At 51.2% G+C, this 19087-nt stretch overlaps 1 protein-coding gene across 1 annotated transcript; it reads right to left on the bottom strand.

The window, feature by feature from the left end:
- Window positions 1–4714: 4714 nt before the first annotated feature.
- Window positions 4715–18859, bottom strand: GPR137C (G protein-coupled receptor 137C). The gene is made up of 7 exons (XM_010579860.1): window positions 18488–18859; window positions 10889–10932; window positions 9897–10125; window positions 6584–6733; window positions 5918–6040; window positions 5664–5779; window positions 4715–4886 (listed from the first exon to the last, which is right to left on the bottom strand). The coding sequence occupies exons 1-7, from the start codon at window positions 18857–18859 to the stop codon at window positions 4715–4717; spliced, it is 1206 nt and encodes a 401-aa protein (XP_010578162.1).
- Window positions 18860–19087: the final 228 nt, after the last annotated feature.

Raw genomic sequence — 19087 nt, 5'->3', positions numbered from 1 at the left:
GTGTCCCTACACTAACTTTCTGCTGCATAAAATGCTGCAAGGGATTGTAGGAGCCCCCAGTGCTTCAGAGCTGCTGCTGAACAAAGGTGCTTTCCTCTTCTTGGTGAAACTTTCTTCTGGCAACGAGCTGTTCCTGATGGTCTCTGCTGCAGTAACCCTGCTGCGCTGACTGCGTGTTGCAGGCTTCGGCAATTGCTTCCTTGTCGAAGGCAAGGGGAGATGACCAACGCAAAGCAGCAGCACACTAGAGGAACCCTGCTTCTCACCGTTTGGCCAGCCTTGCGCCTCCATCTTGGCTAGAACCTGGTGGGAGCAACGCTGCTGGTGCCCTGCTGCCCGGTGAGGAGTAAGAGTGCACCTTTTAGAAGGCAGCGCTGGGTTTTGGTCTCTTGTGGGAAGGAGAGGGTGGCTACACAGGGCAGGCACAACCCTCTTCTACCTGTTCCACTGCTGGGGACCAGAGGGGAGGCAGAAAACTGGGCGTCATTTATGAGCCCCGCAAAGCTGCTCTGCTTCCAGCCAGCTCCTGAAGGCACCCCTTGCCCCTATCCTCATTTAGGGCAAGGGGAGCCAGCAGTCAGCGGTACCTCTGGACACCCCCCTGACTTCCATGGTGTAGCAGCTGCTGCCAGGACCTGAGTTACAGCCTCTCTCCTGCGGCAAGCGCTGGGACCCGCTGGCCTTTCTGCCTCTCCCAACCTGTTAAAGCGGGTTTGTCCTCTTTTGGGATCCCCTTGTCTGAGGCTGGTAGCCAGGCAGGGCTAAAAAGGGAAAGGACATACCCGCCGCTGGGCTGCCGCTCCTCAGAGGCAGCACGGAGCTGCTCAGCAGCTGAAGCAAAATTGAATTTTGCCGCTCCAAGGACAAGCAGCTGGGGAAATGGGACAGAGAGCTGCTGTGGCACAGCAGAGGGCCCCTCCCAGGCCTGGCCCAGCTCCCCCACAGCTGCCCATCCAGCACCGCCAAGTAAGGGGTGAGACACCCTGGCCCTGCTGCCAGCTGTCTCCCACAGGGATAGAGCCAGCCCCGATTACACCATCCACCTTTGCAACAGGGGCAAAGGACAGTCTCATGCTTGGGCAGCGTTGCCAGAGAACAGACACCCCCCCCAGTGCAGCAAGGGGGTGCGGCAGCCCCGGCAGCCATGCTGCTTTTCACCCCGAGCCCCCAAAACAGGCACTGGGCGCAGGTGCTGCTGCGCAGGAAGATGTAGCATGCGCTCCAGCTAAGCTGCTGCTATTTGCAGCGAGCTCAAGGCCACTCAGATAAACCCATGCAAGGAAATAAAGGAAGCACCAAGTTACTGAGCTGGGGTTTTTCAGCTCCTCCACAGCTGAGTGCCAGAGGAGGCTGGACGGATCACAGGTCCCAAGAAGGGGACAAAGCACAGCCCGCACCCTGAAATGTCTCTGGACCTGCCCTGGGAGCTGTGTATGTGGAAGCAGAAGGCGGTGAGGTGCAGGGGACGTGGTTCGAGCACACTGTAACTCACAAGCTGACAACACAGGGAACACCACATCCCTCTGGGCCGCAGCCAGCCCTGAAAAACAGCAGAGGATAAAGCACCCTGTGAGGGCAGGGGGAAGGTTCTGCCCTCCCCAGAAAACCACAGCTGCAAAGGGGAGCTGCAAGATCCCTCACAAAAACCACCTCTGGGTGCTCTGCACCCCACCACATTCACGCCCCCGAGATGAACTCACAGCAATGCTACAGTCACACTGGAGCAAAGCACAGCATACTGGTCCCCAGCAGCTGCTGGCTGGCCAGCACCAAGCTACACTGCATCCAACTCAGCCTCCAGAGCCCATCGAGAAGCAGCTTTATCGAGTTACCGGAACTCGGCAGAGCAGACAGCTCTCTGGGATCCCACGCTGGCACAGCCAACCAGCCCCTGGCCAGGACAAGGGGGGACTGCAGGACCACGTCTGGAGCTGGCTGGGTCACACGGAGAGCAAAACACAGCCAGGCCTCTGGCAACCTAGCACAGAGTCTTTTGGGTTTGGTTTTTGGTTTTGTTTTTTGTTTTTTTTTTTATTTCAACATAGTAGTGCTTGGTTACAGTTTAGTGAAGAACAAATAGGTACATTCATTGGCCACAGCTTCCTGTTGCAGCCAGCTGCTGCCTGACTGCAAAGCCAAAACACTGTTAAACCATACCAAAAAAAGAAAGTTTAATGAAAGGCAACTATGCATTAAAAAAGTCATTGTACTTCTCAGCTATAAATTACTTCAGTAAAACACGGGACCAGCCCCAGCAGGAGCGGTCAGAGTTTTGAAATTAACGGCCATCCATACAAATGAGTAAAACCAAAACACTTTGCCAGTCACTCACAAGTACATTAGCAACGAGACTCACTGCCCCGACCTGCCATCCTAATGCCAGGAAGATCATATTGTTGTTGTGTGCTTCAGTGCAATATGAACAATGAGCCTGTAGCCCTTTAATTTATTTTTTAATATTTTTTTTTTGCACTACACTCCTTTCCCTCCAAAGAAAACTTAAAGTGCTCCTAGTGCTTTGGAATTTAAGCAAGAACAGGGGCCACTAGCGTCACTTACTGTCTTTGGTGACTTATGGGAGAAGAAAGAAGGGCAATGCACCAAGTCCAGGTCCTTCATTAGCTTTGCCATAAGCCAAGCCGTGATTGAGATGGAGCAGCTTGTTTCTGCACCCCAGCCGAGGCAAGGACACAGGTCCTTTACACCAAGCAAGGTGGAGCAGCCAGGAGAGCCACAGCAGTCAGGGCAGAGCTCTCTGGTTCAAGTACTAGAGCAAGAGGGATGTGCTGAAAGTTATCATCGCAGAGCCTTCTCCAAAAAGAAGCAGGGTTTGCTCCTTTTTTTGGGCCAGCAAGAGTGAAGCAGGTTAGCAGGGAGAGGCCCACAAGCCAGCACAGGAGACCACACAGAAGGACAGGGTGTTCTCAGCATGACAAGTGACATCTAGCTCAGTACAAGCAAGGTGGGTGATCAAGTGACCAGACCATACTAGTGAGCACATGGCAAGTGAGGAGGGGCCAGGGCTGCCCCAGTGCTTGGGGTTTCTCTCACACACAGCTGTGGACACTGAGGCTGCCTCAGGGTCCCTCCAGCACCAGAGGCCAGCCCAGCATCCCACACCCAGAGCCAGGCAGCACCATACCACTCTGTGCACAGGCAAGTCCTTCACGCCAGCTGGGCCCTTCAGTGTCAGCCTTGGGTTTGAACAGCAGGAGCAGCTCCAGGTGGGTTAAAAAGCAGTTCCAGTTCAGGTTGTCACTAGAGGTCAGAGCAGCTGTCGCCCCTGGACCAGTTTATCCATCCAAGTCTGTGCCCAAAGCTGCTTCACTCATCCCCACATCAGGCTCAGGGACAAGCCAGGAATAACAGCAAGCCTCATCTCCAAGGGCCCAACAGAGCTATAGCCCAGGTCAAACTTGGCTATTTTGGTTAAAGAGAGACAGAGAAACCTCCTCCCAGATTGACCCAGCACACTTAAACCCTGTGTACACCACCAAGCACTGCTGACACAGCTGTGTGGCAGCGGGAGGACTCCAGGCCCACCATCCTGCCCCACAGCAGGGGAAGGGAGAGCAAGGAACCCAGGGAACAGATCTTTGCAGTGTCTGCCACCTCCCTCCACAACAGCAGGCATTGCCTCCTCCCCAGTGGGGACCCCACCAGTTCACATTCACTTCAGGTTAAAACTCTTGGTTATCTGCTAAATGCAATTTAATACTGAGGGGGGAAAAAGGGGAGCCCCACCATGGGTGAAGTGGAGGGGGGAGCAGGACTGCTCTCACCACCCACCAGTTAAAGCAGCCCTAGTTTTACATATGCTTGGGGCCACACGTGATCCTGCACGCACACTCTCGCTGAGCCAGCTCCAGCTCTAAGCTTTCCCTGAAGGCAGCAGCCTATAAAGTCTTGCCCCCTCACTTGACAGCAGCTACCATCCAAGCCAGCCCTCTTCCTTTGCCATAAGCTAGTGGGTTGGTTACAACGTAGTGATCTTTAAGCCAGTAGGAGCACTTGACCTCACCCTCGCAGGCCTCTGCTAGGATATGCTTTGAGCTCAGCTTTGAACCCACAGTCCTAGGTAGGACAGTTCAGCAACCAGGTGAAACAAGGACCAGCAGCCAGAGCAAGACCACGCTGGGCCCAGAGGCCTCAGCCCTGCCAGGCGTGAATATGGCACAGTATGCTTTAACATTCACCGCAGGAGGCCCTGCCCGTAACACGCTCGCTTAACAGAGCTTCACACTCCCAAGTGAGTCAGGATGCAGAGTACTTCACGGAACACGTCTTTGCAGGAAGACAGTGCCTCTCCCAGCTATGGATGTGCAATTAAAAGAGTAACTAGAACAGTCTCAGACTAAGCACAGTCTGAGCAAGATTCGTTCCTTCCAAGTGTGCAGATAAAAGTGCAAATATGCATTTGATGTTTCTTTTCTAGTGAGGAAGCTCTGGTGCATTTAGCTGCCAACATCTTGAAGACCAGACCAAGAAAAAGCTTCCAGAGAGTTCAGCTTCACTTTGCTACATGGTACCTTAAAGTCACAGTTCTCTTGCTTACTGCCTGCAGCCATAGGCTCAGTCCTGCTTACAGCTGCAGCAGGTAGTGGAATGTTTGTGTCGATGAGTTAGATGCTTCAGGGAAGAAGGAAAGAAAAAACCAGGTTACAATCCTATACATGAATGCCACTTCTGGGAAGAAAGGGACCTTGCAGCCTCTTCAGTTCTGTGGTGCAGGGTATGAGCTATGGTGATTATTCATCTCCGAGCCACCTGCGGCAAAGAGCAAGGGGGCACTGTCTGTAGCGGTTCCGCTGAGATGGGGACCCACCGCGTAGCTGTCATTCCCCGCCAGGGACCCATAGCAGCCAGAGCACTGAGGGGTGGCCAAGCTGGGAGGAGAGACAGAAAAACCAGACATGGACTCTTAGAGATTAATAATTTGACTGCGGCTAGTCTCCACTGCTAGGAAAGACTTCTGCTCCCAGCACTGACCAGGGTATCCAAGTCTGCAGAAGCAGGCTATGACACACAGGCACAGTATCTCCAAGGAAACTGGCTTTGAGGAAAGAAGTACAAGGGAAGGAGCACCAGGCCCTACAACACTGGTCAAGAAAAGCCAGAACCTCTGAACCCCTCACTACACCCCTGGGCAGGGACAGGGCTGTCAGGTTTCCCCTTACAGCTTTGCTAGGGATACCTGACCATTCTCCCCCACACCAGGAGTTCCTGCAGAGCTTTGTCCCAGTTGGCTCCCAGAGACCATGCCCCTCCCAGGACTTCAGCACCTCTCACTTTCCAGTGGAGAAACTCCTCTGGAGGTCATTTAAGAGCCCTCTGCCCCCACAGCTGAGGAAGAATCCTAGCAAGATCAGCCCTCCTGGATGAGGCCTCCTGTCTGCAGCCACTGCTTATTTCTACCTGTGAGTACCCAGTGCGATATCCACCTCTCACAGGTGGTCACTTCTGTCTAATAAAAATAGCTCCCTGTGAGCTGCAGAATGGAGCAAAACTAAGCTCAGTCAGAAGGCTCCTTCTTGCCCCATCCACCTCACCCAAGCTGCCTCTTATATCAAAACTTTTTCCTAAGAGCAGAAGCCAAGAGCTCTGTTGCTTCCACACTTGACAGCAGAATGGCAGCTGTTTCACTCACCCAGCACAATGCTTACCCTCCTTCTCTGGCCCCAAGCCGTGACAAGTCATCATCGCTGTCATAGCGTCTCGGATTGTCAAAGAAGTAGGCTCTGGAGCTGTAACTGTGACTATTGACCATCCCTGCTGCAGTCTGTTAAAGAGAAAAGAGTGAAGCCAGAAGTGAGATATTTCTGACAGTCTTCCTAAAGGCCTGCCCCCCCACCCCAGGCACCTTGGGGCTCCTCTCTGCACAGGGGTACTCAAGCTACAGCAGCTTGCTTGGGCCTACCAAATTCTGACTCAGTCTCTGAGCCCGGAAGAACAGCACCACAAAAGTCGTTGGCACCAGCTCCCAGAGGAAGAGGACCACTCCGAACACCACGTACTCTTCACTGCTCACTTCCACATGCACCTGTGGACAGAAATTAGAGGTCTTTGTAAAATCCAAGCCATCAGCAGAGCTACACAGCTTAGAACTAGGAATGCAGAGAAACTCTTCAAAGGCAGGAGTCCCTAAACCAGAATGGGGACCCTTACCTGACTTCTGCTACTGTTTCTAGTCAGCTAGTTCTCTTCAGTGTGCTACCAGGGTACTGTTAGCTCCCTCCCCACACCAATGACTCTCCCTTGCACACAGCCACGCCTGATTAAGCATTGCTTTTCTGCTCTAGTTGACTTGTTCCTCCTCTCCCCCAAAAGAAGAGTTGGCAGGCTAAAACTGAAGAGCACAACAGGGAATCCCTTCTGAGGAAGTAGCCAGATAGAGGAAGATTCAGGTTTGCTCTGGTGGAAAGAGCAAGCAGGGCTTCTGAAGGCAGAAACCCAGCTCATCTGGGGATTCAGCTTAACGGACACCCCCACATAGACCCCTTCTCCCCTACACGTGCCCTCACAGGATGGTAGAGTAACTGCCTTTCACTTCATTAGCTCTGGATTGGGGGTCACAGACACTTACCTTGTCTGAAAGGTTGTCCCAGCCATAGTTAAAAGGACCAGGAACATTGTCTGGAGATATGGCCACAGCTACCAGGTTATAGCAAGCCCTTGAGGAATACAGAAGAGCAACTACAGATCCCACAAGAATAGCCTGGCAGACAGATGTTCCCTAGAAGAGGAAGAAAAAACAGTTTTAATACAGACCTTCTTACAGCACTGCGATTCTCACCCTCCCCTTAAATGCATGAGAAGCTGTGCAGGCAAGAATGACCTAGAACATTTCTATGTTGTTGCTAAAATATTCAGAGCTGGTTAAGAGCTTCCTTGTGTGATGAGTTCATTGCAGTAGCAGAGCTACACAGCCAGTGTCACCTGCGAGAGGGAAGACCTGAGGCACAGGAGTGTCATTCTCAGGATCTTATCAGTCAACTTCAAACTGGTGGTCCACGGAGATGCTATCCCAACCACTGCCTTACTGTGGTAGTCTCCAGAAGGCCAGCCAATGACCATTAAGAAAATCAACTTGCTTCTACACTCTGATCAGACTCTGCAGCAGAGATGTCCACCCAGCTCATTCACTCTGCAGCAGTTCAGCACCCCAAACATTGAACACAATGTTTCTCTAGGAAAGAAACCCAGATATTTGTTGTAGGCAACTCTGAGAACAGTCAGAAAGACCCAGCACCTGAACCCCAGCACTGCTGTGGGACAAACCAGGCTTTGCTGTACACAGAGCAGCATGCTAAAGAGCGGCTAGATGTTGTGGGATCTCTGCTTCCTGCTAGCTGTCCTGTGCTGGTGAAGAGCAGCTTTCTCCACAGATGCAGTGCTGTCAAAGGGATAGCTGCATGAGGTATCTGAAGGTCACAGTACTTACCTTTCCTGGACAGCTAGCCATGGGAAAGAAGCTACTTGGAGATCTGCAAGTGTCCCCATTTCTTTGCTAAAGACACCCACAAAGCCTTTAATAGCCACCAAGTCACTGCACAGCAGAAGCCAGTAAGTGGGCAGACAAACATCTCAGCAGCTGACTTGCCTTTGTATTTAGAGAGATGATCTGCTCAGGAAGCACACCTCATCGACCTGCTCCACATCCGAGCTACAGGTATGCCAGCTCTACTTTCCTAACTTTACAGCACTTGCTCAAGACTGTGTCTTGGAAGAGTCAGCACGAAAGTGCTGCTAACAAACTAGTCCTTGTGACACCACCAAAGCACAAGAACACAGCCTGCTCTAGCACTGTTAGCTGAGCCCTTGGTATTCAGGACAGCAGAAAATGAGGCAGAAAGGCTAGTGAAGCAAGTCTCCAGCTAACAAGGACCACAGTATAGGAACTGGCAGCAGTTCAACAGCACAGCCTCCTTCTGAAGCATCAAATGGCTTGAAGGTTCCTACCTTCAGTGGAAGCAGCAGCCTCACCAGGCCCCTCCAGCCTTGCTGTGTTGTTTTGAGTCAGCAGGTTCACAGCTGGAGTTCAGGAGGCAGGACAGCCTTTTCAGGCATTTGTGTAACACTTCTGCTCATCCCCACCCTATTTTTGCAGCTCCTTCAAAACACAAAGTCAGGGCATGCCTCCAAGGCAGGGAAGGGAGACAGCATTTCAATGCAAGAGACCTTTACCAGACAGTCAGGTTGAGTATTCAACCTGAGAGCAGGCTTCTCTAGAGCATGTTGTACTAGAGCACAGCCCCACAGGCAGCCTCGGGCATGTAACTGGAGGAAGTAACTGCATTCGTAAACTACTGCTGGGTGAACTTGATAAGTTAATTAGTGTCCAGAGCCAGTCAGAGCTGGATACCTGGCCCATGCAAGCAGGGATCTGAGCAGGTTCTCAGCTTAGTCATGGCTCCTCTGTCTCACTTCAGATCACCTGGCTGCAATCTGCAGCCTCTGTGGATAGCTGTCACAAGAGCCAGCTAGGCAGCCACTCCCAGCTGCCTATGGCCCACACACCCCAGATTCTGGGCAACCACAGATGCTCTCTGCTGCTTAAGAGGCCCAGACTTCTACAGAAAAGTCTCAGCTTCAGCCTTGACAGCACAGCTCTGGCCACCCTCTCAGCTTTCACTCAGCTACCCTCTCTAGGAGGGGGGGCAATGGACCACAGCCACTTTGAGTGGTCATGCAGATGGCCTGCTAAGGAGCAAGGAGACGCCTCCAGCCAACACGCAGTTGTCTGGACCCAAAATGTCTTTGTAACAGTGCCTGCTGCAAGGCAGCTTGTCACCCTCTCCTTCCTCTTCCTCAGGGGGGACAGAGCCATCCAACCAACAGCATCTGGGAGCACTACAGTCTGGGCAGCCTCTCACCTGAGCCAGGCATGGCAGTGCTTTAAGCCCAGATAGATTCATCTGACTGACAGCACATTGGAAATAAGGAAGCCAGAGCCCCACCTTCTGACACCTGGAAAGAGGCAATTCAGAGCATATGGGTTAAGGAGCTGTACTACTGCAAAAAGACAGCAGCTCAAAAGTGCTAGAGCCAGGCAGCTGGCTTCCCTGAGCCTGACTATGCTCAGGTGCTCAAGCTTTCCCTATAGATGCTTCCAGGCTCATCAAGAGACTGCTGTCTGCCCTTCTCAACAGGCCAGGTCCCCACCCTGGCATCACTGCCTTTGATAGGAGTGATATGGCTTCCCAGAGGAAGAGGAGGCAGCTCAAGTGCACACTTAATTGCAGCCTACTGCCACACTAAGATAAGACTGCTGGTGGCTTATCCACTTTCCTACCTGCTTGAGAAGTTGTGTATGTTCAGACCCTCACTTGTCATTCAGCCTCAGGGCAGGACCTACAGCAACTTCTCCTCCCCTTCCAAGATGGTCACCTCACCCAGGATGGGCAAGCACTGCCTTTGGCTCAAGCAAGCAGGCAGGCAGCTAAAGCTGGACTGCTGGGGGGGATCCCCTTTGCAGAGAATTGTTACGCATCTGCCAGAGGTAACAATATGCTGCAGACTTTACTGTCCTTAGTGACAATATACTGCAGAAACTGCATCTGCTACTCTTAGAGAGCCCTCTCTTCCAGTCAAACCCTAAATTATACTTCTAAACCTGAAAAGCATATACAGCACCTAAGTCTCCTGTTGTGCCAGCAAAGCTGCAGACAACGTGTTCCCCTAAAACATGCGGGGCACTTCATTCCCACAGCAGCAGCATGCACTTTCTGGAGGGAGGAGTTCAAGACCTGCCACCTCCACACTGGAGGGAGTATTTGAGCAAGAGTAGCTCAGGTGCCACCAGGCCAGCATTGCTCTGAGTAAGCACACACAGATCCAGCTGAGAATCCAGCTGATGATTGTGCAGTTCCAGCATAGCTTACAAGGCATTTACCTACCTTAGACTCGAGGTAGACATTCGCTGAAGACATCTTTCCTAGTTTGCACATGCAGCAAGCCAGTGAGATGGCACAGAGGATGAAGAGGCTGTCGTTGACTAGGGCACGGGCAAGGACCGTCCACCTCAGCTGGTTCTCCGGGACCTCACCATGGATTAACATTGCACAAGTTAAGTTCACAACTAAGAAGAGGAGGCTGGTAAATACGGAGCCCAGGTACAACAGGACCCTGCAGAGATGGTGGGGGGAAAAATGGAGTTTGAATCAGACAATTCTGGGCTCATTCTTCACCACCCTCCTGTCTCATCAGGCAAGGGAACCTCCCAGCATGCCCAGTGCTCTGCTTGCTATGAAGATCAGACATTCCAGCAAGTTTCAGTGGTTGTATTGACAGCCCAAGTCTGCAGAGTATTTGTTTGAGCTGCTCTCATAATGCATGAGCAGTGTAAGTAGTCATGAGTTACAAGACTCATCTTCTGACAGTCAGGTTCTTATCTTGCAGATTTTAAGTGTTGCTCTAGCTCTGCATTAACTTCAGTCAATAAGCTATGAGTCATCACAACCACTGCAACTTCTTTATTGAAAGCCACTGGAGCTCACATTTTCCATTGTGGGTTTCCCTGGAAATGGCTAGGAAGCACCTGGGCTGCACAAACAGATGTCTCACCTATTGCTCAAGCCTTATCCTGCAGATCTTTTCTGGGGTGGGACAGCTCAGAATGACCTTGAGAGTTCATCTAGTTTGCTAGCAGCACCAGTACTGGGACACTGGTGACATGTATGGAGGCATGCAGCATATGCTTTAGCTTCCTTGGTACCCTTGAAGCTCCCAGTCCTGCTCCAAGGCACAACACTGATCCTTTGTCAGAGCACAGCTAGGTATGGCATTAGCTCTGTTTGGTCTTTGGGGTCTGAAGCTCCCACTGCTAGCACCGCAGCATGAGTTCACCTTAAGCCAGCTTTGAAGGTAACGTTAGAAAAGTATCACTTACTTGTACTTGTTGAATTCAGCTGCACATTTCACTTTGAATATGACCTAGGGGAAAAATTTGCACAGCATTACTTAACATGACCTACAGTTCTCCTTTAAACTTAGCAAAGATACATACAACAAGGGAGCCAGCATCCAGTTGGACACCTTGAAGGACTCTAGATAGGATCAAGTCTTGCACTGGACCCACTTGCAAGAAAGACTGGTACTCTTTTTTGTGCAAGAGCCAAGCCCAAATGTAGGTGTCCAAGAGGCATAAACATATTTATTAGCCCATACATGACAAGGACTTTAACACCACACCTAAGGACTTCAAGAAAAGCAGGGAGTTTAGCACTCAGTAGTCACTAAGGTCATTCAAAAATACATCTACTTTGCCCAGCTGCATATTTTAGGACCTCAATCATGCTCAATTTCCCTGTTAGAGAAGGCTGCTTCAGCTGCTGTGCTTTAGCAAGACAAATAGCTGATCTAAAATAGCCCTCTGGTATTGCATTATGGACCTGCAGGCTGTAACAAGCATTTGGAGCTCAGAGCTCCTCCACCCTTAGGATTTTTGTAGGCCAAATACACCTGAAAAGTAACTCTGAGATGGTAGGAAGTCCTCCAGAGGTGGAAAGCCCAGCCTGCTAAGTTGCATGGCACACTTGACAGACAAGTGCATTAGATGACAGTTAGTCATTTACAGACTGTTTCACCCTTCAAAGCAACACTCACTCTGTCCAAGAGTGGATCTGGGTTCTGTTAATCTCATCACCGCACAAGGGATTAGGAGACTCAAACTGAAAGTTGCACAAAAAGGACCATTGCTTCAAAGCAAAGGCTCACAGGCCTCTCATCAGACTGCAAGGGTCTGAACACATGCCTGCACCCCCAGCCATTTGGGTTGGGAGGGCTGGAGGAGAACCATCAGCTCATACTCAGGCAGCCCTACAGCACTCTTTCCAATATGGCAGACAAGCTTCCATGTGCCTTTGGGCTGGAGGTATGCTTCAGCAGGAGCCACCAGGGGCAAGACTTCTAGCCTAAGGAAGTATGGACAGTTTAGGAAGGTGAAGACACACTCCCAAGTCACAGCTCAGATGTGAGCACAGCAGTCCTGCTGCAAGGGGACAGGTAACCAGTGCTCACACATGGTCAGGACAAGCAGCGGGAAAGCAGCATGCTGGCAGAGCTACATGGAGCTCACTTGTCACACACTGATTCAGTACAGCCATAGCAGGAGCTGGGTTTTGTCCCGGGAAAAATGCAGATCCTGGTACAGAACCCACCAAGAAGGATCCCAGAGCTGAGGTCACATTCAGTCTCAAACAAAGCTCATGTCCTGACTAGAGACTTTGAAGTAACTTGGGAAGAGGTAGAGAGCCATCTAACCAGATCCAGTAGACATGTACTTGTGGTCAGCATAAGACCACTGTGGGATCACTGCACAGGTGTGGAGGTTTAGTTTCACTGCTTCTGCAAGGAGTCCTCCCTGTCAGCTTCCAGACTGTGGCTGCAGTGAAGGATCACTCATCTCTTACAAGGCACCCTTAATCAGCTTTTTTTGTTCCAATGGGATTTCTTGGCTCCTGCCTTCCAGTCAGCACTAAGGTAGTAATGGCACTCTGAAGCTTCAGAAACCAGGCTCCCGCCAACAGGATTTCCAGAGACATTTCAGGATTTGAAGGTTGTCTGATCCATTGTAGTAGTTTCAAGCATTTGAAAGCCCTCCTACAGCACACTGGACAGCCTCAGCAACCCTGTTCTGAGAGCCAGTTTCACTGCCTGACTCCTCTCCCCCAGTCTGAGGGAAGATGAACTCAAGCAACACTTAGTGGGAAACAAGACACAGTACTTCAGCAGAGGGAGGTATCCAGCCCCCATGGCTGAGCAGTACAGTACTACAAGCAGTCTCTGAAGCCCTCTACCCTGTTGTCCTGGCCTATACCAGCCCAGAGAGGTACAGAAGTGTGGCATAATCCACTCTGAGCCCCAAAGCTCACCTGAGCTACAGGAAATCTGGGCCTTGGAAGGACCATATGGTGATTTCAAAACAGAAGAATCCCCGAATCCTCCTTTGTCCTTAGTTTGCCTGTAGGCTATATTCAAGCACTTTGGGAGTGTCAAAACAGACACAGAGGACATCCAGCTGGGAAACCTCTTGGTTCAGTACCCATTCACACACCACAGAAATCCACTTGAGGCATTCATACTTCTGTTCTGACTCCCAGAAGAGCCATCTGTAATCACAGCCTCCAAACAGCAGTGCAGAGTCTGTGGCTTGTATTCCAGCTGGTCACTCTGGGTGAGAACAGCCCCTCAGCTGAGCAGGGAAATGCCACTGGCTAGCAGAAAGATGATGCTGACTTCTACAGCAGCCCTGTGCAAGGCAGTCTCTCAAGACCCTCCCCTACAGCCCTGAGGACTAAGGCACACAAAGCTGTCTCAGGGTTAAGAGTGCAACAGCAACCTGAGACTCACGCTTGGACTGCTGCCACAAAAAGCAGAGGGAGACCACGGCACCAGCCTTACACTTTTATTAGCTCCCAGCTATTTAGTCCTATAACTTCAGGGAGAGAACAGGCATCACTCAGTTCACAGTGGTTTTAGTTATTAAGACATAACTCATCTGAAGATTGCTTTTTCTTCACAAGGGCTGGGTCAGTAGGTGACACCAGTAGTGTTCACAACGCACCTTTGGGTTCTTATCCTTGAGACAATCTTGCAAGGCTTTCAGCACTGGACTAGCTCTGCTGCTTTCAAAGCCCAAGGACAGCTGATGTAGAGGGTTCTGCTGTGAAGAAGCTAGTGCAGAGAACTCAGGAGTAGTCCTATTCTTCATAAAAATAGGAAAGACAGACCCCTGCCCTCAAACAGGTGCATTATGCCAAGTTGCTAGTAGCAACCCTCGCAAACTGAACAGTTCCTTCAGTTCCTAGCTGAGACCAGCCCCAGAAGTCATGCAGTTGCCTGCTGAAAATAAGAAACAGGTCTCTGCTAGCCCAGAGCAGCAGGACTGAGAACATTTACTGCTAAGCAAGCCTTTTATAACAGTTAGGCAACACTCGGTTGTCTTTCTGGAGCCACAAATCCTTTGAGCACTTCACATCAGCCCCAGACCTGGGAAGAAGGAGAGGCCAAGAAGAGCTACAGACCTCAAAATCCCCATGATGCTGAAGGCTTTTGTTTTTGTGATGAGTGGATATACTTCACAAAAGTGAATACCTTGCTGACATCACTAAGCCCCAAAAGTGAACTTGCTAAGGGTATGTTCTCAGAGCATCATTTAAGAAACACACTCATCCTTATAAGGTGTACTGGAGGTGTCACAGCTGCTATGAGAAGATGACAAGTGACACACACCACATCCCACAGATGGCTAAGGACCACTTTCAGTACCTGTACAAGCCAGGATCTCAGCCCTAACATTGAGCGTCAGATAGCACTTCAGCTTGGTTTTGGTACAGCCATTCACAACAGATCTCAAAGATCCAGGAGAGCCAGAAACTTGTCATTGTCTGTCTGATGGAATCAAAGTGTCTTTTGCTCCGTAAAAAAAAAATCATGGAGTTTGGGCTCTTGAGATAAAAGACACAACCATGTCCTGCCTTGACATGAATACAGCCCTCTCTCAGTTGCAAGAGCATCCACAGACAGATTCCTTCTCTCACCACAGTCATTCAGCAGCGAGCATTGAAGCAGAGCACAGACTATTTTGGGACTACCCCCCATAACAAGTGTTCAAGCCCCCACCTGCCCCTCAGAAAAATGGAACTATCTATGAGGAAGATCTCTCACCATCCCCACTAATACCAAGATCATCCTATGCCATCACGAACAGAGGGTACAACTTGCATGTACCCTGATTCCCTAGAATAGCTGGTTGCTGGCACAGCCACCTGTTCATTTGGGAACCATGGGGCCCATGGGAATCATCAGCTTTGGGATGGAGCAGTTTTGAGTTTAAGTGACCTCTTGCCAGCTGTCCCTCTGAGGCAGAGGGCACATACTAGGTGTCTGCTAGACAAGGAAGGTGGAAGAGTACAAGAACAGATGGAAGCTTTTGCAGTTTTCCATCTGAGAAGGTAGGAAGATACCGGACAGCAAGGACAAACAGCTCCCAGGCTGGATGCTCTTTCCATGCATGTCTGCTCCAGTGCAATTAGAGCAGCAAGGGATGAAAGAGGCTGATGTCATCTAATCAGATGGAGCACTTAAAAGAAACCCAGACAGGTTAAGGGTTATGGCCACGTCAGTCTGGCGGAGCAGCCTGTCAGAGCCTCACCACTCCAGCAGAAGGCCTTACTCATTGTTGCACACAATTGCTGACTCCCAAGTGAGACAAGGATGCCAAGTGCTCAAGAAGGTCTTTGAAAGGATCAAGATGGAGGTTGTTGTGGCTACATTTCCATGTCCTGTGCTCCTGACCATGACCTGGGGGAAAGCAGGAACTGGCAGACTCTTGGGAAAGGTAGCATTACTCAAGCAGATGTCTAGCTGGCAGCAGAGGAGCTATTCCAAAAGCAAGGCAGAGAAGCCCTCTGAGCTGGATATCTGAGCCATGGTTCTGCCAGTTTGAGGCAAGATTGGGAGTGGATCTGAGGAATTCTGACCTGATATACTGTGAACTCCAGATTTCCTGAAAAGGAACTCATTCTGTTACAAGCTGAAGCAGAGAGGAAGAGGTGCTCCCAAGCAAAAGGCATTACACCTTTTGATTTTCCAGGTGAAAATAAGGCAGTGACAAAAAGAAACTGTTATCACCAAATAAGCATCCCACATGCATTTTGTCAGACCTCCACGTCCTCTCAGGAATCTCAGGGGCCAGGAGGGGATAGGAAGAGGATAGCCTCTCCCCAGAGAAAGGGGGAACACCAGGCAGTTTCTTGACTTGGAATTTCAGCCCCAGAACAGCCAGGAGTACAAAATAATGCTAGCTCTCCATGGGTATTTGTTGTTTCCTGGAGCTCTTCCCCCACCCCGCACCATTTCAACCTCAGCTTGTACATAGCCCGAGGAGCTCTGTAAATCAAGCAAGATTAGCTCAAATAACATAGCAGAGGCCACACTTTCTTCCACTGCTTAGACAGATGCCATTTTTCCAGCATCTCCACAAAGGAGACACTGTGTACAAAGACAATTAGCCAGGCCTTCAGCACAGAAGCAGCCTATGCTTTTATCTGAGGACACACCAGACTGGGATGACACCCTCAGAGTAGCAGAAGCCCAATGCCCTTTTACAGGTTGCTACCAACTGGCCCTTAAGAACTGGGAACAGACGGGCCCTCCACAGCAGGTTCTGCATGAAGTCACACTCGTAAACCTACCAGTCATCTCTAGATCTTGAGCCACTTCAGCTCAACTGCTGTGGTTCCACCATAGCTTCTCTCCTTCCTCCAGGTAGTGACAATTCTTGTTTAATTACACCCTAAGCCCCCTTAACATAACTCCTTCTGTGCTTTAAGAGAAGCACTGAACACAGCCAAGCCAGGCACATCTCAGCTACCAGCACATGGCACCCTTCTGTCTAGAGAAGGATGGGATAGTTTAATCAGCCTGTTGCCCAAGCAGAGGCAGCCAAATATCACTACTCAGCATCATTTTCTTTTGTTAAAATGGAAGCCAGAAAAGCACCAAAGGATTTCGGTCCATCTAGCTGCACTCTTTCTCCAAACCTCCGGAGCTGCAGGCTTCACTGCCTACCACCACTGAGATCACCCAAAAACACCATGACATGCTGGACACCCATTCTGCTTGCAACAGCCAAGTGTCAGACCCTCTCTGTAACTAAGCACACATACTCATTTTAGTAAGTCATTTTATCCTTCCCCACTCTAGATTCTGAGCTCTTATTTCCTCAGACAGGATTTCCCTTGGCTCTAGGTCTTCAAGGAGAAAGAAATGGGGTATATTCAGCCAGAGTCCACTGAAAAACAGATATAGTGGGAGGAAGGGAAGCCCGAGAACCTATTTGAATTTACTTTGCGATTCTTTAAAGGAGCCTTTTAACAAGCCTGCAAAGAGGCAAATCCGCTGTCAAGTCCAGTGACTTAGAGGAAAACAGAAATCCAGCCACTTTGTGGTACCAGAACATGGGATCCCTTCCTCAGCTTGCCTTTCAAGTGACACACAAACACCTCCTGCTTGGAGCAATTGGTAGGTCAGGCTTCCTTTAACAGACAAGATGGATTATGCACACTATGCACCATTTGTTATTTTGCTGCCACTCGATCGGCAGCATATATAACACCGACAGCTTTTTACCCCAGCGTCCAGGTGTTTGTGTCAGAGGGGGAAGAACCAAAACAGCTGAACAACCCAATTTCTCCAAGTCTCACATTATCATGTGAATGTTGATGTCCTCGGGAAAATGAAATCATAACTCCCATCAGTGACACATCGGAGCGATGGAGCGATTTCGCTGTGTGTTAGCGATTCCTTTGTGAGGCTGGCGAACAGCTGAGAGCTGCAGAGCAAAGAATCTGAACAACAACAACAAAGCTGGAAGGAAAGTACTGCCTATTTATGAAACAAGTCACCAAACTGGAAGGCAGGCAAGCGAAGGGCTGCTCACGAGAAACTGGAGCAGAAACAAAATATTCAGAGGAGAAAGGGGAGGGGAGAGCCAAGGCTTTAAAAGATAAAGACAAGTGAAAGGACTAGAGAAAGGAGGATAAAAAAAAATAATCACAAAACAAGTGATGGGAAACCCAGAAAAGAAGGAATACAGCTCAGCAGCAATAACAAGCAGCTCCGCACTGTCCCAGTAGCGATCATTGTGCTAGGAAGGGGCCCACCTCTCCAGCCCCAGGCTGTTGTCTGGGGAGGCAGAGGGATCTCAGGGTTTTTGTCTGACAACAAGCTGCAGAACAACAAGCCCAGTTCACAGCGGAGCGGAGAGATGGAGAGAAGGAGGGAGCGCAGCAACAATAGCAGAAGAGGCTCTAGCTGGTGACGTAATGGTTGGCATCACTCCAGGCCAGAGCAGCCCCTGCTGCTGCCACTTTCTGGTCCCCTTTAGAGAAGGGGAATCAATTAAAAAAAAGATGCAAAACAGTCCCCCAAGAGACCCCCGTGGCACTGCCACCCCTCACAGGGTTGCAAAGAGGAAAGCCCCACCCGGGAGCAGGGCACATCTCTGCACCCCCCAACCCCAGATTCAGGGCATGTGACTGTTTTCCCCCCACCCCACGCCACCCCATGGAGTCTGCATTCAAAGCACACCCCTGCACCCCACCACCCTGACGCTAGGATTCAGGGCACACTTTTTGCTCAAACCTCCCCCCCCCCCCCCACCCCCAAGGCTGGATTCAGGGCATAATCCCTGTGTCTCTCCTCCTCCCCCCCAAGCCTAGATTCAGGGCAGACCCCTGCATCTCCCCAAGCTGCCCCAAAGCCTACATTGAGGGCAGACCTCTCGGCACCCTCTCCCACCGAGACTGGTCAGGGCACACACCTCCACACCCCTCCATCCCACCACCCCAGAGCCTCAGCTTCAGGCTGTGCCCCTCCAAGTTTAGGTGGGGGGTGGCTGAAGAGGAGGCTTTAACCCCGGCGTCCTGCAGGGTGGGGGTTTGGCGCGTCCCCCCCCCCCCACAAGAAAAAAAAAAAAACTTACCTCAGCGAAATAGAGGTTGAGGAGGCAGAGGCTGGAGAAGAGCAGGCAGCCGGGCAGGCAGTAGAGGAGCCAGTGGGCGAAGGGCTGCTGGAGACGGAGGGCCTGCAGGGAGTTTTGCAGGTAGAAGGAGAAGAGGGTGGTCCTGAGGGCTGCCCAGAGCAGGCAGAGGAAGAGGCAGAGCGTGTGGTAGCTCAACCGCCGCTCCCGGTAGTAGAGGAGCAGCCAAAGCTGCAGGTAGGCGAAGAGAAAGAGGGCGGCGTAGAGCGCCGTGTGGAGCACGGTCAGCCCCAGCTCTACCGCGTAGGGCACGGCGGCCCCCTCAGCCAGGGCCGCCCCCTCAGCGAGGGCCGCCGCCGTCGTCGTCGAGCTCATGGGGCAGCGGGAGGCAACGGCCCGCCAACGGTCGCCGCGCGCGCTCCCGCCCCGCCCCTCTCCTCAGCCCCGGCTGGACACCCCCATACAACAAAATGGGGGTGAGGGGCAGGGGGGTCTTTTCTTCTTTTTTTCCCCCCTCCCCGTCTCGCTCGCTCGCCCGCCCTCCCGGCTGCGCCGCCCGCCCGCCGCCAAACAACTCTCTGCCGGGGACAATCAGCTGAGCCC

Source organism: Haliaeetus leucocephalus, unplaced genomic scaffold (assembly GCF_000737465.1).
Source record: "Haliaeetus leucocephalus isolate CR32 unplaced genomic scaffold, Haliaeetus_leucocephalus-4.0 Scaffold678, whole genome shotgun sequence".
Lineage (NCBI taxonomy): Eukaryota > Metazoa > Chordata > Aves > Accipitriformes > Accipitridae > Haliaeetus > Haliaeetus leucocephalus.
This window is presented reverse-complemented; position numbering and strand designations above follow the sequence as displayed.

Coding starts and splice junctions, on each gene's coding strand:
- GPR137C (XM_010579860.1), bottom strand. CDS start 18,859: ATGAGCTCGACGACGACGGCGGCGGCCCTCGCTGAGGGGGCGGCCCTG. Junction 10,126..10,888: donor GCTGAATTCAACAAGTACAA/GTAAGTGATACT, acceptor CCATCTCTGCAG/GGTCCTGTTGTACCTGGGCT. Junction 5,780..5,917: donor AGAGACTGAGTCAGAATTTG/GTAGGCCCAAGC, acceptor TCTCTTTAACAG/ACTGCAGCAGGGATGGTCAA.